Source organism: Pongo abelii, chromosome 20 (assembly GCF_028885655.2).
Source record: "Pongo abelii isolate AG06213 chromosome 20, NHGRI_mPonAbe1-v2.0_pri, whole genome shotgun sequence".
NCBI lineage: Eukaryota > Metazoa > Chordata > Mammalia > Primates > Hominidae > Pongo > Pongo abelii.
Window position 1 is genome coordinate 5522598 of NC_072005.2, and position 26167 is coordinate 5548764.

At 45.8% G+C, this 26167-nt stretch overlaps 2 protein-coding genes across 5 annotated transcripts in view; one reads left to right on the top strand and one right to left on the bottom strand.

Moving 5' to 3' along the window:
- The window catches only part of SAFB2 (scaffold attachment factor B2), a 36069-nt gene extending 23635 nt beyond the window's left edge, over positions 1-12434 (bottom strand). The window contains exons 1-7 of the mRNA XM_002828497.4: positions 11993-12434; positions 10772-10859; positions 5575-5639; positions 5285-5488; positions 2610-2672; positions 1685-1712; positions 267-777 (exon numbers count right to left, since the gene is read on the bottom strand). Of these exons, the coding sequence (XP_002828543.1) occupies positions 267-777; positions 1685-1712; positions 2610-2672; positions 5285-5488; positions 5575-5639; positions 10772-10859; positions 11993-12178 (1145 nt within the window). The 5' untranslated portion in view covers positions 12179-12434. The remainder of the gene's footprint in view (positions 1-266; positions 778-1684; positions 1713-2609; positions 2673-5284; positions 5489-5574; positions 5640-10771; positions 10860-11992) is intronic.
- Positions 12427-26167, top strand: part of SAFB (scaffold attachment factor B) — a 45775-nt gene continuing 32034 nt past the window's right edge. For 2 of the 4 annotated variants that reach the window (XM_009252633.3, XM_009252635.3), the window contains exons 1-2: positions 12487-12850; positions 15840-15924. In XM_009252633.3, coding sequence (XP_009250908.1) covers positions 12662-12850; positions 15840-15924 — 274 coding nt within the window. In that variant the 5' untranslated portion in view covers positions 12487-12661. 4 annotated transcript variants of the gene reach the window in all.

Below are 26167 nucleotides of genomic sequence, written 5' to 3' on the forward strand. Positions count from 1 at the left end.
TACAATGTCAGACTTGTAAAAGTCAATTCGATTTAGCTGAAGATAACAATTAACAATTTAAGAACACAACCATGGTAGGTTGAGAAAAAGAAAAGGATTGAATCACCCATTAAAAATACACAAAGAGAAACGAAACATTCTTTAGAAGCAAAACTACAATTTCGTCAGTCTGGCTGGCCAATTGCAGAAAAAAACAGCTTATGTGTGTCATTAAATGACCAATGAAAAGGAGATAGCGTCTGGTCTAAAACTGAGAAAAAACAAACCTCATTTTCTGATCAGCGCCCTCACTGGTTGAGGACTCTTTAGGAGCCGGAGGGACTTCATTACAAGCGTCAAAATCAAACTTCCTCCCGTCTTCTTTGCTATCTCTGGCTTCTGGGCTTGGGGCTTCCGTGGGTGCTTCCGCGAGCTCCTCGCTAGAGGCCTCCGCGAGCTCGGAGGCCGCACTACTCTGCTCAACTGCCGGCTCTAGCCCTACAGGCTCACAGTCCGTCCTCTCGCCATCGCCTGGCTGCTCCGCGGGCTCCCTTTTCACTACCGCTAACAGGCTGTCTGCCTTGCTCGACTGAGCGTGTGCTGTTGACTCGCTGGCCAAATCTAAATCACCCTCTTCCGGATGGGCGCTGTCAAATAGGTCCTCTTCCTCCGCAAGCTTTCTGTCTGGCCCCACGCTACTTGTGTCCTGTGCAAATGGCTGCTCCAGCTCGGAACTTTCTTCTTTTACTGGCTCAGATTTACAAGTTTCCCCCAAAATGTCGAGTATTTTCTCATTTTCTACGGATTTAACAGGAATAGAATGGCACAAGGTTTAATTACCAGGGAAATAAAGCAATCACAAATGTGGAACTGGCACGGTTGCCACACTAACACGAAGAGAACTGCTAGCTACACAGAGATTGGAAAACCCGCGGGTACACAAAGTTATACTGGTTACACTACCTGCGCTGCGACCGCCTCTAGGTAAGCCTCTACGCTACACGGAAGAGAAAAGGCCCCCACAGATTTAAACACCTACAACCACGCGGCTGCTTCTCAATAGTCTTCTTCCAGTTTTTGTTCAAGTCTGGGTCTTCTGACTGATTTTCCAATGTCCAAGGTGCTGAACCGAATGCAATCACCATTCAATGACAGCTCAACTTCCAAATTTCTTTGAATTTCTTTTAACAGAACAATCCAATATGAAAATCAGAATCTCTTCTGACGGTGGGAGATAAACGCAGTCCGGAAGGGGAATAATATGTTGAAAATTTTCACGAAGAAACTCTGTTTCCTCTTCTGGAATCCAGTCACTTCTCAGGTGGTAAGTGCCCTGACAACAGCTTTATCCTGCCTTAACTGCGTTAATCAAAACGACTGCAGCAAAATATCACAAGATCTGTTTCATGTGTAGAAACACATGGAGGAATCATGGGGACGGGGGGAATTAAATGCCACTCTACGTGGTTAGAGATGAAAAGAATCACTACATTGCACCAAATGTATTTGACCTCAAGAAGCCAGAATGGCTCTTCCACAGATCTGGTGATACGAGTGGGTTTCCAATCTCTGATCCTTGTATGATCTGGATTGTCCACCATTAGAGCAATTTACAAGATCATAACACAGCTTAAAATATAGACAGCTTTAAAATAATAGTGTGAAAACTTTCAAACCATAACTGTCGCGTTTCTCTTATCAGTACCTGGCTCCAAAAGGGATTCTTCAATGTCCTATTTAAAAAAGAAAAAGCAAATCCACAAGTCACTTTAAACATGGGGCAGATACATTTCACCAGCAAATATGGCTTTCAATCATCTGTGAATAAATGCCTGTTTCCACAAAACTTTCTTGTCTCCAAAAAATGTATTCCATCCTACAATAACTTGATGAAAACCAGCTCATTTTAACAGTTTCCCTGGTAACCGCAGGTCCCTAATGATAACAGTCTGTCCCATTCTCCCGAGTTTGAGCCCTGCCCTGCCATGTCACCCACCCCATGACCAAGCTGACCTAGTGGCTGCTGCAGCTGGCAAAGACCCCCTTTGTCAGAGAAGAGGTCACAGTGGATTTAAGAAAAAAATACTTCTCCCAACATAAACTTATTTGTAACTGAAACCTGTCATAACAAAATGATCTCTCTACTCTGCTGAAAACCTTTTCCGACATCTGGCTCACTTAGGACAATAGGTCCAATCCTTCTGGTGGCCCAGACTCAGCGAGGCGGGCCCAGCTGCTCTGCAACACCTCTGGCTTCTATCCAACCCTGTGTGCTCCCCTCTCTCTTTTGCATCAGAGACACCACCCAAACTTTCTGCTCCAAATTCTTCTTTCCCTCTTCAACCTATCCGTCAGACCTCTGGGAAGAGTTCCAGGCACTTCTGAAGTCCAACCACCAGAACCGCTCCCTCATCACACTTCTTTCTCCCTTCTGGTTACATACTTGGTTTGATCCCACTGCCCCTGCTAGATGGCCAGCCCTGAGACTGTTTCTGTTCTGCTAACCTCTTAACCCCAGCATCCAGCACAGTATCCAGTCATTTCCATATACATATACACTGTTCTTTCATTATGGAAAATCAACCACTCGATTAACATTTCCAGCAATGCAGAACCAGATGGTAACTTACTGGAGTTACTTTGAAGTTCAACGATGAAGTTTCCAAAGTGTTCTTGAATCCTTCCCCATCCACCTGAAAAACAAAATGGAAGATGACTTCGTGGAGGCTAGAGCTGTGAAAACCAAGGCCGACACCTCGCTTAGGCAACTTGTGTGTCTATTTCCCTCACGGCACCTTTTGCGATCTACAAGTCTACTGTTGGGTCATTCAGTTCAGCGCCTGCCTCTCCGCCAGAACACACACCCCGTGGCTCTGCTCCACCAGCGCCTCTGGCAGCGGCCTGCAGGTGGGTATGCCCTGTCTGTACTGGGTGAATGAACGAATGAATTTCCCAGGCAGTTTCTAAGTACTGGTGACTACCACATACCCCTCCAACCACAGGATTTCCAAAGCAGAACTCAAAATGATAAACTGCACCCCTCCAATTTCACCTGGTAGCAATACTCTTAAGGTAACACTAACCGGGCACTTTGTCCTAGCCTACTTTATTCATTCATTCATTCATTCACTCATTCGAGACGGAGTTTCACTCCTTTTGCCCAGGCTGGAGTGCAATGGCGCCATCTCGGCTCATTGCAACCTCCGCCTCCTGGGTTCAAGCGATTCTCCTGCCTCAGCCTCCCGAGTAGCTAGGATTACAGGCATGCACCACCACACCCGGCTAATTTTGTATTTTTAGTAGAGACGGGGTTTCACCATGTCCAGGCTGGTCTTGAACTCCTGACCTCAGGTGATCCGCCCACCTCAGCCTCCCGGAGTATTGGGATTATAGGTGTGAGCCACCGCGCCTGGCCCTCCTAGCCTACTTTATTAAAAACAAACATCTAACTTGGTCATTTTCTCTCTTTACTACATGCCAAATAAAAGAAAAACTGTTAACACCAACTTTTACTAAATTTGAAGCTCTTTTTAAGTGAACTACAAAAAGAGCGCTCCCAAATATTTTCTTTTTTCTTTCTAGATTTGAACTCATGACCTGGGATGCCTCCATTAACTGAGAAGTACACACTCTGAAAACAATAAACACACAGCAGTACCAGACTGAGAAAGGCGGCTAACCAGTTGCTCAGTGCTGCCCTAGGTCAAAGGATGGTAAATTTGGAGGCAATGACTTTTGACCATAAGGTTTAAGGTTCAGTCCTACGGAGGCATTTCCACCCCTAAGCTGAAAGCTGCAATGCCTTAAGGAAACAAAACCACTTACTGGGCACGTGACATCAGTCAGATTACAATGAAGATCAGCTCGAAGACAGTGACAGCTTGTGGTATTTGAACAGCCCCACCAGAGAGCTCTACGCCGAAACACTAGAAGTGAAAAGCTGGGAAAGCCCTAACAGAGCAAAGTTCCTCCTTTACATACAAGGATGCTCACAGTCAGTCCCTTTGGGGAGCAGGGTTGGTAGTTGTCTTTACTGTACTTTACATCTTTTAATGTAACTGCCTAACCTTGCTTAAAACAACATTAACAGGCTAGGCATGGTGACTCACCACTATAATCCCAGCACTTTGGGAGGCCGAGGCAGGCAGATCACTTGGGGTCAGGAGTTTGAGACCAGCCCAGCCAACATGATGAAACCCTATCTCTACCAAAAATATAAAAAATTAGCCAGGTGGCTGGACACAGTGGCTCAAGCCTGTAATCCCAGCACTTTGGGAGGCCAAGGCGGGCAGATCACGAGGTCAGGAGATGGAGACCATCATGGCCAACATGGTGAAACCCCATCTCTACTAAAAATACAAAAAAATCAGCTGGGCGTGGTGGCGCATGCCTGTGGTCCCAGCTACTCAGGAGGCTGAGGCAGAATTGCTTGAATCAGGGAGGCGGAGGTTGCAGTGAGCCATAATCTTGCCACTGCACTCCAGCCTGGGTGACAGAGCGAGACTCTGTCTCAAAAACAAACAAACAAACAAAACACAACATTAAGAGGAATATCTACATGATGAGATTAGAAACCATTTTTGAGCTGGGCGCGGTGGACCACACCTATAATCCCAGCACTCTGGGAGGCTGAGTCAGGAGGATTGCTTGAGCTCAGGGGTTCAAGATCAACCTGGGTAACCTAGTGAGATCCCACCTCTAAAAAAAAAAAATTTTTTTTTAATTAGCTGGGCGTGGTGGTTCACTGTGTAGTCCCAGCTATGCAGGAGGATTGCTTGAACCTGGGAGGCTGAGGCTGCAGTGAATTATGATGACACCACTGCACTCCAGCCTGCACAACAGAGCAAGACCCTGTCTCTAAATAAACAAACCATCTTTGTTTCTTAAAACTGTATTTTAAAAGGAAAAAACTAAATGGACACTGTGGACTGTGCCAATAAGCCCAGCTAGTCAGGAGGATCACTGGAGCCCAAGAGTTCAAGACCGGCCTGGGTTAACAGTTGAGACCTCATCTCAGAAGAGAAAAATCTTTTATGTCAGAGCTTTCTATTTTATGACTTACCACATGCTTTGAAAGTGTCTCCCAGCCAATTATAAAAACACTCCCCAGTACTACAGAAAAACTATCTATTAGTAAATCCCTGACCTACACAGTGTTTAAATGGACATGGTTTAACACCAGGGTTTAGAAACCGAACTATGTGTTCATGGCGGTTTAGCTGTGTTCTCCCTCACATGAGCAGCATGCGAGCGCCAGGTGCCTCGGGGCTATGGGCACATCCTGCCGTGTCTCCAAGTTACCTACAGCATGCTCTGGGAGCTGAGCCGGGAGCTGTCTCAGCTGTGCAGCCACGTATTCTTTACTATCACAAAAGGAATCGAGAAGGCTGTCCGTGCCATCCTCCCCAAAATCTGGAGCAGTGCTATTCTCCACTTCAGTTTCGTCTAGCACACTCATGTCCATCATGCCCATATTCTGCAGGTTCTCCAGACTTGCTTCCATGTCCTCCTGTAAAGAGGAAGAAGAGTCGTTAATGACCACCTGGACCAGGACAGGGAGCTGCTGCTTGTCGTCTCTACCCTGACATCACTTACCTGCCCGTCTCTGGAATCGTCTTCCAGGCCGTTATCTTCTGTGCCTTCCTCCTCCATCTTCAGTCCTAATTACAGAATAATTGTTCAATCAGATAACACTCAAGTTCTACCTCATAATTAGTTTATGCAGAATAGATTTCAATCTTAGAACACATTACAAGATAAACTAAAAGTCTCCCCTCTCCTGTCACACATAATTTTGTCTCAATTTGTTTTCTTTTTTTTTTTTTTGAGATGGAGTCTCACTGCGTTGCCCAGGCTGGAGTGCAGCGGCACGATCTCGGCTCACTGCAACCTCCACCTCCTGGGTTCAAGCGATTCTCCTGCCTCAGCCTCCTCAGCAGCTGGGACTACCGGCGTGCATCACCACGCCCAGCTTATTTTTGTATTTTTAGTAGAGATGGGGTTTCACCATATTGGCCAGGCTGGCCTCGAACTCCTGACCTCGTGATCCACCAGCCTCGGTCTCCCAAAGTGCTGGGATTACAGGCGTGAGCCACGGTGCCCGACCTCAACTGGTGTTCTAAGTAAGCCATCAACAGGGAGATGAAAATCTAGGATTCCTGTTAGATTCAGAGTAGTCTGATTTTCCACAAAATATCTAAAAGTTTCCAAATATTTCAAAAACACTCCAAACCTAAGAAAAAAATCACAAAAAAAATGAGCAAAGGATAAAAACAGGCATTTTCAACAAACCAACAAAAAAATGCAATACCCATCTAGTAAGCAAAGAACTGCAACATAAAATAACATAATGAGTTAGTGATTTGCTGGCTCTCCCTATATTCCACCCATTTCAAGTAGGTCTTTGTCATTTTGCAGCTCAAGAACTTTTTTTTTTCCCCCAAGGCAAAAAGGCAAAGGCTGCCATAAAGTCGAGAATCATCCTGGGTTTTGTGACCACAAAATAACATTTGATAGAATTCTGCTAGGAATTGCAAAAGGAGGGTGGAGGAGATCAAAAGTGGAAACCTTGAGAATAAACTTGAGGCTCTATATGTATCAAAAACCTTACAAATGTGCATACCCTTTGTTCCAGGAATTTGAGTTTTAGCATATCTGACAAGGAGTTCAAAACATAGATATCTGTCCTATTATACCTGTTAAACACCCAAAAGGGAAACAAATTTCAGCACATTTTCATTCAGATATGGTTCACAACTGGGGGGGAATGGTTGGCAATGTCTGGAGACATTGTTAGTTGTCATCACTTGGGGGAATGCCATTAGCATCAGTAGCTAGTGATGCTGGTCACGACCCTACAATGCACAGGATACTCCCCAACCACAGAGAATTATTCAGCCCAAATTGTCAACAGTGCCAATGCTGAGAAACCCTGTGGGACACCATCCAATGTCTCACAATATTTAAAGAATGTATGCTTTTAAAGAATATTTAATGAAACAGAAAAAAATGCCCACAGTGTACGCACAGTGGTTCACGCCTGTAATCCCAGCATTTTGGGAGGCTAAGGCAGGTGGCTCGCTTGAGCCTAGGAATTAAGAGACAAGTTCGGGCAACAAAGTGAGACCCCATCTCCACCAAAAATACAAAAATTAGCCAGGTATGGTGTTATGTCATGTACTCCCAATTACCGGGGAGAATGAGGTGGGAGGATGCTCTGAGCCGAGAGCTTGAGGCTGCCACGATCATGCCACTGCCCTCCACTCTGGGCAACAGAGTAAGATCGAGTCTCTCTAACATACACACCCACAAAGAAAAATAAAACATAAAAAATATATATACTTTTCTTAAAACCCAGTGTCTATTTGTATACATGCGAGTGTATATGCAAGGATATGTTTATAAAATCCAGGTGAATATGCCTAAAATAATCATCAACAAGACTTAAAATACTCAGGGCTAAGATGAGAATTTTATTTTCACATGCATACTTTTTACATTTTCCAAATTATCTAAAAGTATTACTTCCATAAATTGTTTAAAAAAGAAAATTAGGCTGAGAGCGGTGGCTCACACCTGTAATCCCAGCACTTTGGGAGGCGAGGCGGGCAGATCATGAGGTCAGGAGATCGAGACCATCCTGGCTAAAATGGTGAAATCCCATCTCTACCAAAAATAGAGAAACATAGCCAGGCGTGGTGGCAGGCGCCTGTACTCTCAGCTACTCGGGAGGCTGAGGCAGGAGAATGGTGTGAACCCGGGAGGCGGAGCTTGCAGTGAGCCGAGACAGCACCACTGTACTCCAGCCTAAGCAACAGAGCAAGACTCCGTCTCAAAAAAAGGAAAGAAAATTAAACATAAAAAACCTGCAGGGTCTACACCTTAAGAGTCTCACTCACCACTGTTATCAATAATCGCTCAAGAAATGCAGTTTAATTGCATGTCTTGCAACGTGAGCTTTTTCCAGTCTATCATTTAAGATGCCTAACAACGCTAGCAGGTTTTATTATCTGCATTTGACACATGAGAATTTGGCTGAGCTCCAAAGCTGGCACTCTAAAACTCAGCTGTCCCACTTCCCATTATATCTAAACACAGCATATCCTTTTGAAATACGTTGTCTAAAAATGTTTGGTAATTGCACCCAATTTCTAGGCCCCTAAATAGTAGCCTGCAGTGCCCACGTAGGCCGGAAACTGGAGAAATGCTGACCAAAAAGCATCACCGAAAAGCTAATGTGGCGCAGACAGGCAACGCCCCAATCCCCGACACCTGGCATTGGCCAGCGAAAAGCTGCCACTGTCGGGGACACAGATGTAAGAAAATCCAACTTTAATCCCACATGGCATCTAAAACTTAAATTTTTAATCCAAGTTTTATTTTTTCCAAACCCACCTACAATGTTGCCTAGGACTCCTAATTTTGGTGAAGACTCTTACTCTGATTTATAATGAGGACGCTTTTCCCTCAACAAGTTTGGCTACTTCAATTTTTGCAAGGAAGCAGTTACTGGTGAGTTCCCAGAATGAGTCCAACTTTGGACTCAACTGAACACTGCTGCATAGTGCTTGAAACGAAAATTAACTGGTGAATTCCTCCTGATCTAACAGTTGTATGTAATCACAGGCCCTAACTGCAACCACAAAGTCCTAAGGCTCTTGTGCTTTATCCATTAGCCACGTGCCCCGACACCTCTAGAGAACATCACCAGCTCAGGATGGAAGATGAGGCCTGCAGGGGCTAAGCACCACCTGAAGACCTGGGCTCTCTCTGGGCTTGGTTACTTCTCTGAAAAAGGAATGAGAAGGGATCAGAAGCCCTTCTAATCCTCACTAGAGCTGAGGCTACAAAAGTCCTTTTTATAGCAACAGAAGAACTTTATCATCCAAGCTTTCCTGACAAAACACTAATTCCAAGTAGTTTTGAATCCACCTAAGCTTTAATCTAGACATTCAGGCAGGTCTTCAAAGCACTCAGCTAAGTTTAGTTTTTCTAATGATGCAAAGATCATTAGAAATGATCCCTGGTAGGCCGGGCGCAGTGGCTCATGCCTGTAATCCCAGCACTTTGGGAGGCCTAGGCGGGTGGATCACCTGAGGTCAGGAGTTCGAGACCAGCCTGGCCAACATGGATGGTGAAACCACGTTTCTACTAAAAATATAAAAAAGTAGCCAGGCATGGCGGCGGGCACCTGTAATTGCAGCTACTCGGGAGGCTGAGGCAGAAGAATCGCTTGAACCTGGGAGGCGGAGGTTGCAGTGAGCAAAGACCACACCACTGCACTCCAGCCTGGGCAACAACAGCGAAACTCCATCGCAAAAAAAAAAAAAAAAAAAAAAAAAATCCCTGTTAAATTCCTGCTAAAAGCCAAGGATATTTTGAGTGGCAAGTCTTGAACTTTACAGTTTTAAAATGAGCACCTACATACAAAACTTTTAAACTTTATTGTTAAGCAGTTTTCCCAACCATTAAAAAAAGAAAATTCACATCATGCATAAGTTAACACCTAAATAGAAGATAAACTATATTTCCGGCTGTAGATCAGTCTCTCACACTCTGAATCTGCTCAGGCTGGGCCTTCTAGGTGAAATACAGACAGTCACAAGAACAGTAAAAACACATCCATGTTTCAAAATTAAACTTTAACTTAAAGCTCTTATGCAACCTAACTAAAAAATTTAATCTTTCAAACCACATGCACTCGTTTTAAACAGTGAATGTGTTATGAAACACATTAAGAAGAAAAAGCTATTAAAAAACAAAATGAAATTGTTAAAAATGCTACAATTTCTTTCTACTTTCTAAGCAATGATCCTCCACTGCCTGAATTTAGCACTTTTCCAAGAAAACAGGCCCCCTGCACAGGAAACCTAAATTATATTATCCTTATCACCATAAAACCTAACAATGAGAACAATACCAACTGGGGTAGTCAAAGCTTCAAAGTTTTATGGAATTCAATGCTTCCAAAAATAACTGGTATCAGCCATAAACAGGAATGAAATATCGATACATGTTACAACACAGATGAACTTTAAGCATTATGCTAAGTGAAAGCTGATGCAAATGGCCATATGTTGTACAATTCCATCTACATGAAACGTCCACAATAGGCAAATCTATGCGGACAGAACGTGGATTAGTAGTTGCCAGGGGCTGGAGGGAGAAAAGTAAGGCGACTAACTTCTAATGAGGACCGGGTTTCCTTTTTGGGTGATGAAAATCCAGGAGACGGTGGTGGTGGTGGCAGAGCCTTGTGTATACACTAGGAAGCACTGAATTGTACACCTTAACCTGATGAATTTAACGGTCTGTGAATTAAATCTTCGCATTCAAAAACCGTAATAGTAAAAAATAGGCTGAGTGCAAATACTACAACAATCTACTTTGGACCCTAGCAAAGCTGAGTTCTATTCGGTCTCGGGTTGGTGTCCTTTTCTTTGGGTTAAGACCTATTTTTTGAACCAGGAAGGAAGCCAAGTAGGTACATTTGGTTCCTCAGACCCGTAGAAGTAGCTTTAAGAGCTTGTCTTTCTCTAGTTGACTTTTAATCCCAATGGCAGAAGCTGAAACGTTTTTCATGTATTTTAATTGCACCTGGCACCTATATCTTTCCTCCTCCCTGTGCCCTTGACAGAGCTACTTGTTAGGTTGTGACGACCAAAGCTAACTCTTAGTGGGGGGACACCGAGGACCAGAGAAATTCTCCCAGCCTAGAGGGCGGGAAGAGCACTACACACCATTTCTCTACATTCTCTGAACACTCAAGCCCCAAGCAGCATATGTACAATACCTTTAACACATCTCTTGGCTGACTTCTTGCTGGTGGCTTCTAACTCGATGCCAATTTCATCAGGATCTTGCCCCTCTTCTTTAACCGCCTATTAGGCAGAGATGAGTTTTACAACATCATTAAGAGCTGCAGGGCACACACTGTTCCTTACAAGTAACAACCTCCCATGAAACAAAGGCAAACCCGTCCTTGCAAAGAGCAACTCCGGGTCAGCTATCTGGGCCGCAAGCCCAAAAGGCGGAGGAGGAACCCCGCACAACTTGGGTCTCTCTGGGTCCAAATGACAAAGGAGAGGGAGGCTGTGAGCAGGAGCTCCAGAATTGGGGTCAAGGACCAGTTCCAAAATGGCAACTCAACTCGACACTGCCCAACCTTCGACTTTAAAGTTATATGATGGGACAAATTAGAACAGAGAGGCTGCACTTGGCCGGCCTCGGCGAAGGGCTGGCCACCCCGCTGGTGAGGAGGAACAGCAGCCAGCCTGGGGAGATTCAACAGGTCCCTCAGTGCCTGCCACCTGCCGGGTCCAGGACTGGGCACCCACAAGCTCCCTCCCTATGCTCAAGTTGTTTGTTCCAGTTGCGGAGACAGACAATTCCCAACCCCTTAATATTTTGCATTTAGCCCCTGCTTTCAGCGAGACGCGACACAAACGCAGGGTGAGCTGGCAAGGAGGTGGGGCAGCGCATTAGGGAGGGCGCTCAGGAAGGTGATGTCTCAGGCAGACCCAAAATGACAACAAGGGGCCGGCCACGAGAAGATCTGGGGGACCCGGGTGGACAGCTTCATAAAGGCCAACGCCCTGGGGCAAGAACAAGCACCGCCCCCTTTCCTGTAAATGCTCTGGAGTCCACCAGACACCCATTCTCCGGAGGAGGAAACTGAGGCACAGAGAGAAAGGCACCTGCCCAAGGTCACAGAGCCAAGGCTCGATCGGGAGCCCCAGGAGGGGTCCTGGGGCCACATGGTAGCCGAGAAGACCGGACGCTGAGCGCGCTTGAGGAGAAAAGGTGGAAGGAAGATAGAAAGGGAGGCACAGAGAGTGGCAGTGACGGGCCAAGGTCACACAGCCGGCCCCGTGGGTGCCCGACACCTCGAGCCGGGGTCGGCCAAGACGCGTGGCGAACCCAGGGCGCCCCGGGTCCGGGAACCACGGTGACAGGTGCTGGCGGGGGCGTGCCCGGGCCTCCTGCGCCACCCCCGAGCCCCGCGCCGCCTCACCTTCTTGAGCCGCTCCATCAGGACGCTCTTGTTGCCGCCCGTGTCCAGGTTCCGTTTCTTCAGCTCCGCCCGCAGATCGATGACCCGCAGCTCGCTGAGCCGCCTCGTCCCAGTCTCCGCAACGCCCGGGCCGAGAGAAGCCGTGCCAAGGCCCGAGTCGCCCGACCCGGGCAGAGTCTCCGCCATCGTCGCGTTCCCGTCTTCGCCACCGACTCAGTCGCACACCGCCGGCAGCTGTAGCGGCTCTGAACACAAAATGGCGCCGTCTAAGAGGAAAACGCACTCGTTTCCCCCCGCCCCGCTTTGCGGCCGCGCACGCGCACCGCCCCACCAGCGTACTTAGCAGCAAGGACGCTCGCGCGTCGACCAACCGCCCGTTCCCCGGCACAACGCGCAGGCGCTGACTCTGCAGCTCGCATGCGTCCCGGCAGTTCCCGGCGGGAGGCTGACGAGATGCAACGCGTCTGCGCACATCCCCGCGTTGTTCTCACTGCGCATGTGCAGTTGCAACCGGGATAGTAGACCCTGCGCTTGGTGCGCCTGCGCAGAAGCGAGGCGCGCCGGGGCGACTGGAGCGGTTCCCTCGCAGGCGGCGCCATTTTGTGCTAGGAGCCTGATAAAACCGGCCCGGTTCTGTGGAAAGTGGGCGGCGGAGCCAGGGTCCCTGGAATGGCGGAGACTCTGTCAGGCCTGGGCGATTCTGGAGCGGCGGGCGCGGCGGCTCTGAGCTCCGCCTCGTCAGAGACCGGGACGCGGCGCCTCAGCGACCTGCGAGTGATCGATCTGCGGGCGGAGCTGAGGAAACGGAATGTGGACTCGAGCGGCAACAAGAGCGTTTTGATGGAGCGGCTGAAGAAGGTGCATTTGGGGCCCCGAGGGCGGGTACTGGGTGAGTCTGGGGTCCTCTTGGCCGCGACGGTGGCTCGCGGGCCCTGGCGTCCGCCCCCGGCCCCGTTCGCGGCCTCCCCGGACCTGGCGCTCTCGCGTCTCCCGGCTCCTCCGAGGCCCCGGCGAGAGTTCCTTGGCCGGCTGGGCCTCGGTTCAAATCCTAACGCCGCATTGGGGCCAGGAGAACCAGAAAAACGGCACGCGTGCAGGAGAAACGGTGACGGGTGACATCGTCCACTGAGAGGAGGGTTCTCCCCTCGTCTCGTCCCCGCCTCCGTACCTGGAGGCGAGACCCTGAAACCCTCACTTCGTAGGCGAGGGGAAGGGACTCGGCCAAGGTCACACGGCCGAGGACGGGCAGCGTCGGGATTTGAACCCAGGCCCTGGGATTCCTGAGCCGGCTGCTTGGTTTCCCCAGGGAAGATGCCTTGTGACCCACAGGGGACCGACCAGCCTGAATCGGGGCTGATTTACAAAGGAAACACCCGTAGGACATACTCAAAGGGAAAAGTAGAAAAAAAACGACCACAACCCAGTTTTCACGGTTTGCCGGTACTCGCCCGGTGAAGTAACATGGCAGGAAGGAAAAGTGGTGTTGACGGTAGCGATCCGAAATGTGAAATGAGGGGAGACCCGGGGTGGACTTTAAAACCGGCCTCAGAACTGCCTGGGAGGCGGGCAGAGCCTGGGCTCCCCCAGCTCGGTCAGTGTCTCTGGACTCGGGGACCGTGCCAGCTCTCAGTGGCCGGATCTTGGCCATAGGAGACCTTGAACCCCTTCTGAGTCCTCTTTTTTTTTTTCCTCCTGTAAGAAGAAAAAAAGCAATAGGACTTTGGTTTGGGGATTAAATAAGGTTGCGTGGAGCAGGCTTGGCGTGCTGCCTGGCGCATGTAAACACTCGGTGTGTGGTTGCCATCACGATTCGCTTTTCGTCTCTATGTCACCGCGAGTCCTCATTCGCAGATCGGGGGCTCTAACGCCTACCTTGGGGGATTCAAAGGGATCCCTAGGAAAAGCAGAGAGGCAAGTAAAGGTTAGCCACCTGCGGTTTCCTTATTCCTGTCGGTTTCTTTCTCTGCCTTTCTTCCACCTGGCTACTCCGGGACCGCTCCCCTGTAGTTGCTCTGCCTGGCCGCCCACCCCCCCAGCCCCTGCAGGCAGTGGGGCTGGTGACACATCCCACCATCCTGGCTCCGGAACTACGGAGATCACAGGACTTTATTATTAATTAGTGATGAGAAGAAGTAGGGATTATTTTTTTTTCCTGATGAGAAACCCTGGGCTCAACGGTGGATAGTTGTCTCGGCCAGAGTCACATAGGCCTTTTAAAAGCTCCAGCTTGTGTTTCTTTTCACTATGGATTCTCTCTTTATTCAGATAAGGCAGGAAGTCCATTGATCTACATATTTACCCAGACAAAATGCAGAGAGTGGAGATTGGCGGCTGGTCAGGTGTGGTGCCCCGCCACCAGGGCCTCCCATCAGCTAAGCCAAATTAAGAGGCTTTATCCTTTTTTTCTCCCTGGACGGTCCATAGGCCTGAAAAGCTGCTGTGATCTTCCTGTCAAGCTGGTGACTGAGGCTTCCCATCACTCACTGTCATCTCTGAGAGCACAGATTTGTTCCTTCTTCCTTCTCCTTTTTATTTGCTTCAAGATCTGGTCCCAAAACAAGAATACCACCAGCCCGTATCCCTGTCTGCTACTCACCCAAGCCAGTCTGGAGTTCCTGATCTCATTCTCTTCCCGTTTCTGTCATCCTGTTGGTGTCCCTTTCTTGGTTTATTTTTCCAGGAAGGGCAAAAGAGCAAAAAGGGGAAACAGGACACCTGCCTAGGGCATTGCTTCTCTTCTGGTGGTGTTTCAGAATTGCCTGTCCCTGGGAAAAGGGTGAGGGACTTGGTGATTGTACTTTTCCTTGATCCCAGGAAAGAACTTCAGTCCCTTTTTTGGCTTCTGAGAGGAGAGATTTTTGTTGCTGATGGTAAAGATGAGGTGTGGAACCCCCAGGCCCTATCTCAATTCAGACTTACCCACCTGGGAAACTTTGAGGCTTCCAAACCTCTGCAAATAAAACACAGTATGTGAAATGATGTAAACAAAACTTGTGCTCATGGGACAGGAGAGTAAAGACTGGAAAAGTTATCAGTAAAACTTAACCTGAAGCTAAGTTTCTAGGGATGTCATCGTGATTGACGTGTTCGGTACTGATGGCTTAGTTGATGCCAGGCACTGTGCTGCGGATGGGCATAGTTGAAGTGAATGACAGAGTCCTGGGGTGGGAGGCTGGGCGTGCCAAGAAATTCTTATAATTCAATATCTGATGAGGCACAATCATGTAGTGGTTGAGAATGAGGTATTGGAGTCGGTCGTGAATGTACGTGATGGGGATCGGATGAGGTCATGCATGTCGTGATGGGTCTGGTGCGTAACACACAGTAGGATCCCAGCCAGCGAGCATTAGTATTCTGTCCACACAGTACTGAGTACAGGCACGGCGTAGAAGGAGTCCCTGGAGGGTTAAAGAGTATTTTGTGAGTAAAGTCAGAGGAAATGGAGAGTGTGCCTTTCCCTTTTTGAGTTCTTCTGGGCTTAGGAAGAAGATGAACCAGATAAGCCTACTGTTTGTTGAGTGCTTCCTTTTCATGGCTAGTAGAGTCCTCACAACAGCCTTCCAGGGTAAGTACTATATTATTATTAGCCGCATGTTCCGGAGGAAGAAGCAAAAACTGAGCACCTAAGTAAACCCGCCTGGGACCACCCAGCTAAGAACTGGTGGCGTCAGTCGGTCTCCAGTGTAGACAAGATAACAGATGAGTGGATGGGCCACAGGCCTTGGGTGGTGAGGGCGGCAGCAGCTTTTTGATCTTAAAAATACAGTTTCCTTGTCACCTGAAGGCTCTCTGAAAGCAGTGTGTGTGCTGGCTTTTTGGATCAACTTTACTTTTCCCTTCTTTTTAGGCAATTGAAGATGAAGGTGGTAATCCTGACGAAATTGAAATTACCTCCGAGGGAAACAAGAAAACATCAAAGAGGTCTAGCAAAGGTATGGAGGATTTCATAAGCAAGTTTCGTGTTAAGTGCTTTCTTCAAAACGAATACATTGCTAATGTGCCTCGTTTACTTGTCTGTGTGTTGGACTTGTGAAGCACTCTGAACTGGGAGCCTTCAGTGAGGCTTTGCATTTTCTTTCAAGATCTCTCTACTGTGTTTTGTTTTCTTGGTATCTGGGAATTCCAACGAAGGATGGAAGGAGTATTTGTCCTTTATTCATTTTCCTCTGTAGATTGTCAGCGGTCCTTAAATAAGGAGTCTTTCGGGAGTCAGTCACAGTGGCGTGTGCCTGTAATCCCAGGCGACTCGGGGCTGTGGTAGGAGGATCACATGAGCCTGGGAGTTCAAGACCAGCCTGGGCAACATAGCAAAACCCAGCTCTACAAAAAAACTTTTAAAGGCCAGGTGTGGTGGCATGCATCTGTGGTCCCAGCTGCTTGGGAGGCTGAACCGGGAGGATTACTTGACCCCAGGAGGTTGAGATCAGCTTGGGCAACATAGGGACACCCCCATCTCCACCAAAAAGAAATTAGCCAGGCATGGTGGCATGCACCTGTGGTCCCAGCTACTTGGGAGTTTCAGGAGGGGGATCACTTGAGCCCAGGAGCTCAAGCCTGCTATGGCCTAACGATTGCACCACTGCACTCCAGCCTGGGTGACAGAGCAAGACCCAGTCTCTCTTTAAAAAAAAAAAAAAAAAAAAAGGGCGGGGGGAGGCAGGGCACAGTGTCTCACACCTGTAATCCCAGCACTTTGGGAACCCAAGGCAGGAGAATAGTCTCAATCTAGGAGTTTGAGACCAGCCTGGGCTGCCTCTATCCACCGCCAAAAAAAAAGTACCTAGGCATCGAGGCATGCCTGTTTTCCTAGCTACTTGGGAGGCTAAGGCGGGAGGATCATTTGAACCCAGGAGTTCAAGGTTGCATTGAGCTATCATGGCACCACTGAACTCCAACATGGAGTCCAAAAAGTATTTAGGACTGCCTGAGCCTTCTATTGCTTGGACTTGGAGAAAATAACATCCCTTTTAAACAGCACTTGGCCAAAACAGAATTGTCATTTTAACATTTCTTTTAAAAACTGCTTATACAGTAAAAGTCACATTCCACATGACTTGACTCTCACCATCTTACCGAAATCTCTCTTGCCCATCCCCCACACCCTGTGCTTTAGTCACGCCCCAAACACGTGATTTACTCTCCTGGTTCTCTGTGACTTCGCTCCGCCCACCCTTCCCCATCTGTCTGCCTTAGAGACCTAGTTCCTCAAAAGACAACTGATCCATCCCACCAATAGCAGCTCGTCTCCTTGGGTCCTCTGTCGTCCCGTGGCATAGTTCCTTATACCTTGGTTTAATATTTATGTCATCTTGCCTTCTGTCAAGACCAGATTGATGAGGACTAGGGCTGTGTTTTGTTTATCTTTCTTTCCCCTTCAATGGTTTAACTTGGTAATACTCAACTATTGGCTTCAGAAAGAATCAGCTGAGGCAGGGCGCTGTGGCTCACAACTGTAATCCCAGCATTTTGGGAGGTTGAGGCGGACTGATCACCTGAGATCAGGAGTTCGAGACCAGCCTGGCCAACATGATGAAACCCCGTCTCTACTAAAAATATAAAAATTAGCTGGGCATGGTAGTGGGCTCCTGTAATCCCAGCTACTCGGGAGGCTGAGGCAGGAGAATTGCTTGAACCTGGGAGATGGAGGTTGCAGTGAGCCCAGATCGTACCACTGCACTCCAGCCTGGGCAACAGCAAGACTCCATCCCTCCAAAAAAAAGAATCAGCTGAAGCTGGGCTTGTAGAACGAATGTTCTCTTGGTTCATGTAGAGTTTTCCCTATCTGAAATGCTTTGGACCAGAAGGGTTTCGTTTTTTGGATTTTGTGCGGTATTTTCATACGCATAATGAGATAATCTTGGGATTGGGGCCCAAACCTAAACAAGAAATTTGTTTCTTATACACCTGAAGATAATTTAATACCATATTTTTTATAATTTTGTGCATGAAACAAAACTTTCACTAATATTTTGACTGTAACCCACCACACATCAGGTGTGGAATTTTCTACTTGTTGCAATATGTCAGTGCTCAGAAGATGTCAGAGTTTCCGATAGGGTTGCCCAACCTGTCATTGAAGGCCTGGTTCTCAGGGCCCAAAACTAAATGAGATAATAACTAATACTTGGTGGTGAAGTATTGGGTTTAAATATCTGAGAGTCAGGCCCCAGTGTCAGCCACAGTGTTTGGGGTAAGTGCTGGGAGAACAGCAGAATGAAGTCACTTCTGTGGCTCATGATACATTGTGTGTTTTTGCCTTTACTCAAGTAAACTTCTGCCAAGGCAAAGAGTCCTGGAAAATCAATGGAGAAAAATAATAAAAGCAAAAAACAGAGCCTGTGGATCTCCTTTTTTGTTTTCCTTTTTCTTCTGATAAAAGCAAATACTTGTACTACAGGCTTTTGTTGCCGTTTTTGTTTTGTTTTTGAGATGAGTTCTCTGTCACTCAGATGGGGGGTAGTAGCGCAGTCATAGTTCACTGCAGCCTTGAACCCCTGGCCTCAAGCAGTACTTTCACCTTAGCCCCCCCAAAGCGTTTAGATTTCAGGTGTGAGCCACTGCGCCCGGCAGGTTTTAAAATACGTGCATGGGAGTAAAAAGCAGAAGTTGTTCACAGTCGGGACAGCCCACTACTAAAAGTTAGGCATACTTTTCCAGACTGTGTGTGTATGTACAATGTTTAAAAGTAAACTTAGGCCTGGGTTACAGAGCAAGACCCTGTGTCTAGAAAAACAAAAAGTTAAATAAAAGTCAATGAGCTGGGCATGGTGGCACACACCTGTAGTCCCACCTACTAGGGAGGCCAAGGTAGGAGGATTGCTTAAGCCCAAGAGGTCAAGGCTGCGGTGAGCCATGAGTGTGTTTCTACACTCCAGCTTGGGCACAGAGTGAGGGGGGAAAAAGGTAAATATGTAGGTATGTGCACACACCTGTATGCATATATTTTTTTCATTAAAAAAACCTGTGATCTTGCTATACAAAATCTCATTGTTTTTTAACCGGCTGATAATCTTCTGTATGAATAAATATACCGCAATTTAGCCCATCAGTCTTTTTATTACTAGACGTCTGGAGATTTTTGTTTCCAATTATCACTCGGTACTTCCAATGTTCAGTGTTTGCACGAACCAGAGATAAATAAATACCTTTGTGTGGTCAAAGTAATATAATTTTTGATAACTTAGTGAAAGGAGAATTTTAGACTCCAAGGATATGGCCTTTTATTTTCACATAGCTAGTTTACAAATAGCTGTCCTGGCCAAGTTCAGTGGCTCACGCCTGTAATCCTAGCACTTTGGGAGGCTGAGGTGGGCAGATCAAAAGATCAGCCTGGCCAACATGGCGAAACCCCACGTCTACTAAAAATACAGAAATTTTGCAGGTGTGGTGGCGGGTGCCTGTAATCCCAGCTACTCAGGTGGCTGAGGCAAGAAGATAGCTTGAACCTGGGAGGCTGAGGTTGCATTGAGCCAAGATAGTGCCAGTGTGCTCCAGCCTTGGCGACAGAGTGAGGCTGTCTCAAAAACAAAAACAAAAAGCTGTCCCAACAGGTTGTACCCTACCAACAATGGGTGAGAGTGCCTATTTCACTAAACTCAACATCAAACTTACCTTGTTTGCCTGTTACCTTGTTGCCTGTTATATAGAAGAAAAGTATTTCATTGTATTTATCTGCATTTTTCTGCAGGTGAGATTTTCATTTGCATTTCTTCACAGATTATACTCTTCTGATAATTGGACATTTGTGTTGTCTGAATGGCCTTTTCATGCCCTTTGCCGATTTCTGTGCTGAGTTGTTTGTCTTATTGAGTTATAAGGACTCATATAAAATGTTTCTATTGTTTTAATTTGTCATTTGATTCAACTTGTGATATTTTGATCACTAGGCTTCTAGATTTTATGTTATGCTTTAAAAGGACTTCTTTGCTTTTAAATTATAAAAAATATGACTGTAAGGCCAGGTGCGGTGGCACACGCCCGTAATCCCATGATGCAGGTGGATCACCTGAGGTCAGGAGTTCAATGCCAGCCTGGCCAACATGGTGAAACCCCGTCTCTACTAAAAATACAAAAATTAGCTGGGTGTCGTAGCGGGCGCCCGTAATCCTAGCTACTTGGGAGGCTGAGGCAGGAAAATCTCTTGAACCCAGGAAGCAGAGGTTGCAGTGAGCCGAGATCACGCCACTGCACTCCAGCCTGGGCGACGAGTGAAGCTTCGTCTCAAAAAAAATTAAAAAACTGTATATATAACTCTATGTTATATATAGAAAGAATAATATTTATGGTTTTATTTTTACATTTTACATTTGAAGGTTTAATTAATTTAGAATGTGTTTTGCATGTGGTGTGAGGTAGGTAGGGATCAAAATATGAAACATTTAGCCTGGGTATGGTGGCTCACACCTGTAATCCCAGCACTTTGGGAGGCTGAGGTGGGCAGATCACCTGAGATCAGGAGTTCGAGACCAGCCTGGCCAACATGGTGAAACCCCGTCTACTAAAAATATAAAAATTAGCTGGGCATGGTGGCGGATGCCTGTAATCCCAGCTACTCGGGAGACTGAGGCAGGAGAATCACTTGAGTCTGGGAGGCGGAGGTTGCAGTGAGCTGAGATCATGCCGCTGCACTCCAGCCTGGGCAACAGTGCAAGACTGTGTCTCAAAAAAAAAAAAAGAAACATTTGTCATCAGAAAGATCACTTCTGCCCCTCCCAGTGCGTCTCCCCTCCCAGCCCCTGCAAAAATAAAAGTCGCTGTTGTGATTACTTTCACCAGATATTAGTTTTACCCATTCTAGAACTTCATGTAAAATGGAGCCATGCAATACTAGCTCTTTTGTGTCTCATTTGTTGTTTTGTTTTGCTTCTTGTAATCAGTTTTATTCTAGGAATTTACAGTACATTTTGATATCTGATAGGGCAGGTCTATAAATTTTCTTGAATTATTTTCAACTACTTTATCAGTGGGTTTTATCAAGATTTTAACCGAAAATAGAGGGACTGCTGTAATGTGTGAATTCAAAATGCTTTAAAATTCCAGAAAGCATATGTCAAGTAATCTCAGTACTCCTCCTATTGCTTGGACTTGGAGAAAATAACATCCCTTTTAAACAGCACTTGGCCAAAACAGAATTGTCACTTTAACATTTCTTTTAAAAACTGCTTATACAGCAAAAGTCACATTCCACATGACATGACTCTCACCATCTTAGCAGACTCTCGAAATAATTATCAGGGGCTGTGCGAGATGGCTCTCGTCTGTAAGCCCAACAGTTTGGGACACCGAGGCGGAAGAATCACTTGAGCCCAGGAGTTGGAGAGCAGCCTGGGTGACATAGTGAGACCCCATCTCTCCAAAAAATTAGAAAAATTAGTCAGGTATGATGGCATGCATCTGTAGTCCCAGCTACTCAGGTGACTGAGGTGGGAGGATCGCGTGAGTCCGGGAATTTGAGCTTGCAGTGAACCATGATTGGGCTGTGATTGCTCTCCAACCTGGTAACAGGGCAAGACTCTGTCTTGAAAAAATAATTACCAGGAAACTAAATTTATTTGTAGTGTCATCACAAAGTACAAATTAATAGGTTGTTTTATGGTGTTTGAGAATGTTTTTGTAACTGGAGATGCAAAGTTGGCCTGTTTGCTTGGTTAAGTATTACCCAATCCTGTGCTGCTGGCTTGTTTTGTTTAGTTTTTGTTCATTTTGGCAATTTCATACTTAAGTTTATGCAAGGAATTCCCATATACCCTTTACCCAGAGTCCCTAAATATTGCCATCTGACTACATTTGCCTTGTCCTTTTCTCTCCTTGTACGTATATTTTTACTACGCCGCTTGGTAAGTTGCAAGGCGCATATGCCCCTTTGCCCTACATACTGCGGTAAAGTAAGGATATTACCTAACTGTAGATGTCCAGATCGGGAAGTTAACATTGATACAATACTGCCATCTCGTCTTAGTCCTCATTTAGATGCAGTAGTTTGTTCCGATAATATTCTCTATAACTCAGACAAAAAATGTCCAGAGTCACGCATTGCATCAGGTTGTCATGTTTCCTTAGTTTTCTTTAATCTTGAACACTTACACTTATTTTGTAGTTTGTTTTTCTATTTGAATTGGTTTGGGTTCTCCCTGCCCCATAATAAGGATCAAGTTAGAAATACACCAGACATGTTGTATTCCTGTTTTTTGTTTTGTTTTGGTTTGAAACCGGGTCTTGCCCTGTTGCCCAGGCCAGAGCGCAGTGGTGCAATCGTAGGTCACTGCAACCCTGAGTTTCTGTGCTCAAGCGATCCTCCCACCTTGGCCTCCCAAAGAGTTGGGATTACAGACATGAGCCACCACGCCCAGCCTATATTGTCAACAGAGTATACTATCCAGAGGCACATGGTGTCAGTTTGAGCCATTACTGGCCATGTTAGCTGACTTCAAATGCTATTGGCCAGGTTTCTCCACTGGAAAGTTACTGTTTTCCTTTTCACAGTTACATTTGTGGGGAAGATACTCTGAGACTTTGTAAATATCCTGCTCATCCTCCATTAGTTTCAGCAACCACCAGTTCCTGTCTGTTCATTTATTCTGGTGGTTGCCAAATGGTGATTTTTTAATTTTGTTATTGTTTGTTTATTACTTGGTTTACTGACATAAGGAATAGCTTGCCCTTCGCCCTCATTTATCTGTGTGAACTTAGATTATTTTATTCCATAGGTTGAAAGCCTTTATGCTTATTTACTACAACATGCAAAACGTTCCATTGGGAACCCTGTCAGACAGGCTCCCCTGTCATTTCCACATGTTCATGCCATTCTTTGGACACTTTTTTACCTTCTGGAATGGCAGGGTACTTGAGTCTCATCTTATGCTTTTCCTACCCTTTCCCCGGAGTCAGCCATTTCTTCCAGGTGCCCTGGGCCTTTTAGAGAAGAGCTATTAGAAACCAGGGTCTGGAGCCAGGCGCGGTGGCTCACGCCTGTAATCCCAGCACTTTGGGAGGCCGAGGCAGGCGGATCATGAGGTCAGGAGATCAAGACCATCCTAGCTAACACGGTGAAACCCCGTCTCTACTAAAAATACAAAAAATTAGGCAGGCGTGGTGGCGGGCGCCTGTAGTCCCAGCTACTCAGGAGGCTGAGGCAGGAGAATGGCGTGAACCCGGGAGGTGGAGCTTGCAGTGAGCCAAGATTGCGCCACTGTACTCCAGCCTGGGCGACAGAGCGAGACTCCATCTCAAAAAAAAAAAAAAAAAAGAAACCAGGGTCTTGGAACTTAGATGTACTTTTGTTACTAGGATGTCAACTCCTGGGCCAGTACTTGGTTTGTGAGATCTGCTGGGCTGATTGTACCTCAGGAAATTAAGTACTGTTAAAGCAATCCGAAGCAAGCCAAAAACAGCTTAAGAAAGGTGACAAAGCCCTCATGAACAGTTTGGCAAACTTGCTAGCTGGTTAAAATTGTTAATCACTTCTCCAGGATTTTTTAGGTGACAGTTATATCATTAGTGAATCAAAGAATTAAGCATGTTGCCAGATTGACATTGAAATGTACATAACATTCTTAAATAGTAAATACAATTAACAGGAAATTTTCAAGTCCTGCAGAATCACTAATTGGAGAAAAATTTCCTAGATGTGATGACTTTTTATTAGAGAAAATTTTCCTAGATATGATGACTTTTTATCAGAAAATTGTCAATTTTCTCCAGAGTAACCTAAAAGGAAATTTTATAATGTGTTCCATAATAGTCTAAAAAGAAAATGTACAAGAATAACTAAAATTCTGGGGGCGGAAATACAGGGATTTCCTCTAATTTTGATGATACGATATTGCACACAACAGAACGTTTGAGGGTTTGTTCATTTGATGGTGGGGGAAAGCTCTAATCTTATCCCTTCTTGTGTAAAATAGAAATTCCAGCTAGTTTAGTACTTTTTATAATATAGTAATAAGAAAGACCTGAAGTAAGAATAAAACTGAGAAACAACAAAGAAAGAGAAATTTGGCTACATAAAAGTTTTAAGCCTCTGTTAAGAAAGGTACCCATAAGGTATGCAACAGTCTGGGAGAAAATATTATAGCACAGAATAAGGAAGAAACTAATATCCAGAAAGCATTGAATGTTCTGACAAATCAGTAAGGAAAACAGGCAACCCAGTCAACAAGGAGCAGAGACTATGAACAGGCAATTCACAGATAAATGAAAAAGCAGATGTGGCCTAGAGACCAAAAGATTCCCTTGCTGGTAGTTGCAGAATAGCAAATTTTGAAATGACATAAGATTTTTGCCTATCAGACTGGTAAAAATTTACATAGTTGCGCAAGGTGCGGTGACTCACACCTGTAATCCCAGCACTTTGGGAGGCTGAGGTGGGTGGGTCACTTGAGATAAAGAGTTTGAGACCAGCCTGGCTAACATGGAGAAACCTCATCTCTGCAAAAAAATACAAAATTAGCCGGGCGTGGTGGCATGTACCAGTAATCCCAGCTACTCAGGAGGCTGAGGCAGGAGAATCGCTTGAACCCAGGAGGCGGAGGTTCCGTTGAGCCGAGATCACGCCATTGCACTCCAGCCTGGGCAACAAGAGCGAAACTCCATCTCAGAAAAAAAATTTTTTTTACTCAGTTCCTGTTCTCCCACATTGGCAAGGGTATTGGGGAAGGTGTAGGTGTTGGAGACAATAAATTGCTACAGCCTTTTTGAGAAGGCAGCTAACGTGGAGAACTGCCGTAGCATGGAGTCAAAGATGGAGGTGGATCAATATGTAGTACATAAAAATGTCCAAGGCCTGTTAGTAGTTTCTGTAACTTGTGTCATTGCTCACTAACAATAAGATTTCATCTCATCACAAGCTTATTTCCATATGTATCATATAATGTATGTAGACGCAAGACGATGTCCTGAAGCACCACCAAGCTGGGAACGTTGGTAACCTCTTAAGAGGACAGTAGGGAAAAGGGAAGGTATTATAGCTTTATACTTCCTATACTTAGGAGGATGAATCTTCTGTTACTGCAGTAAAGTTTAATGGGCATATTTGCATAATTAGGGAAGTGTGTTTGTGTAATCAAATCAGAAAGTAATGAACCACCCACATGCAGCCCTGGGTACTATGGGAGCATCCCAGCAGAAGTCCAGGGCAGCAGAGTCAGCGGTGAGATTGGACAGTCTCTGAGGCAGAAGCTTAACAGAAGGGAAGAGATGGAATCCCAGGCAGGGAGCTACGAGCAGGCGATAGAGGCGACGACGGTCATGCCCATAGCTGAGACCACAAACTAGGGTGAAGAGCTGAGGTAGAAGGATTCGAGGGGCACATTGGCCTTGATACTAAAGACAAATCAATGGCTCTTCAGTTTTTGCCAGAGGGTTATACTTTTCCCATTTGCATTCATTTTTGGTTTTTTTAGACGTTGTTTTTCTTCTCTGGAGAATACTGTCTTTCCTCAAGTAGTGATGATTAATAAACATTCCAGTCAGGGATGTGCTTTATACGTTGAAGATTAAACATTTTGAAGATTGCATGTTCTCGACATTTCCAGTCACTTTTTACCTCGGGGGAGCTTTCCCCTGAGAAGGATTTGGCTGCAGTGTACCTGTACATCTGCTTGGGAGAAAAGTGGTCATAGAAGTGGAAAACCCTGATTCTGTTTGATGAAAATCTAGTACCCCTCCTGAGGAAGAGAGAACACTGTATGTAGGGCAGCAAGTTTCTGATAAGTTAGTAGATTTTTCCTATTATCTGGAATACGATTGGACAGAAACCAACGTATGTATCATAGAATTGTAGCAACTTTATCAAATATAATCATTCTGTGGCAGTGCTCTGGTATCTCTTCCCAGCATGTTTACAGAGACCACTGTGTTGAGTTCCAGCTGTTTTTTAGACCTCGAGGTATGTTTTGCCAAAGAAATAATGGTATAAAATGGGGATGGATTTCCCAGCCAGCTGACCAAAACATCATGTATTGAATTCTGTTATCAGTTTGATAGTCCCCTATCTTTGTAAATAAGGTAATTCTAAAAATATGAATGAAATTAGAATATTTAAACCTCAATTACAGTACAAATAATTAGGTTTGGAATTTTTGTCTTTGGTTTTTTTTTTTTCTCTCCCCCCAGGATGTTACATATTTATCCAGTTACAAGAATAGTTTCTAGTGTAGACAAATTAATGTTTTTTCT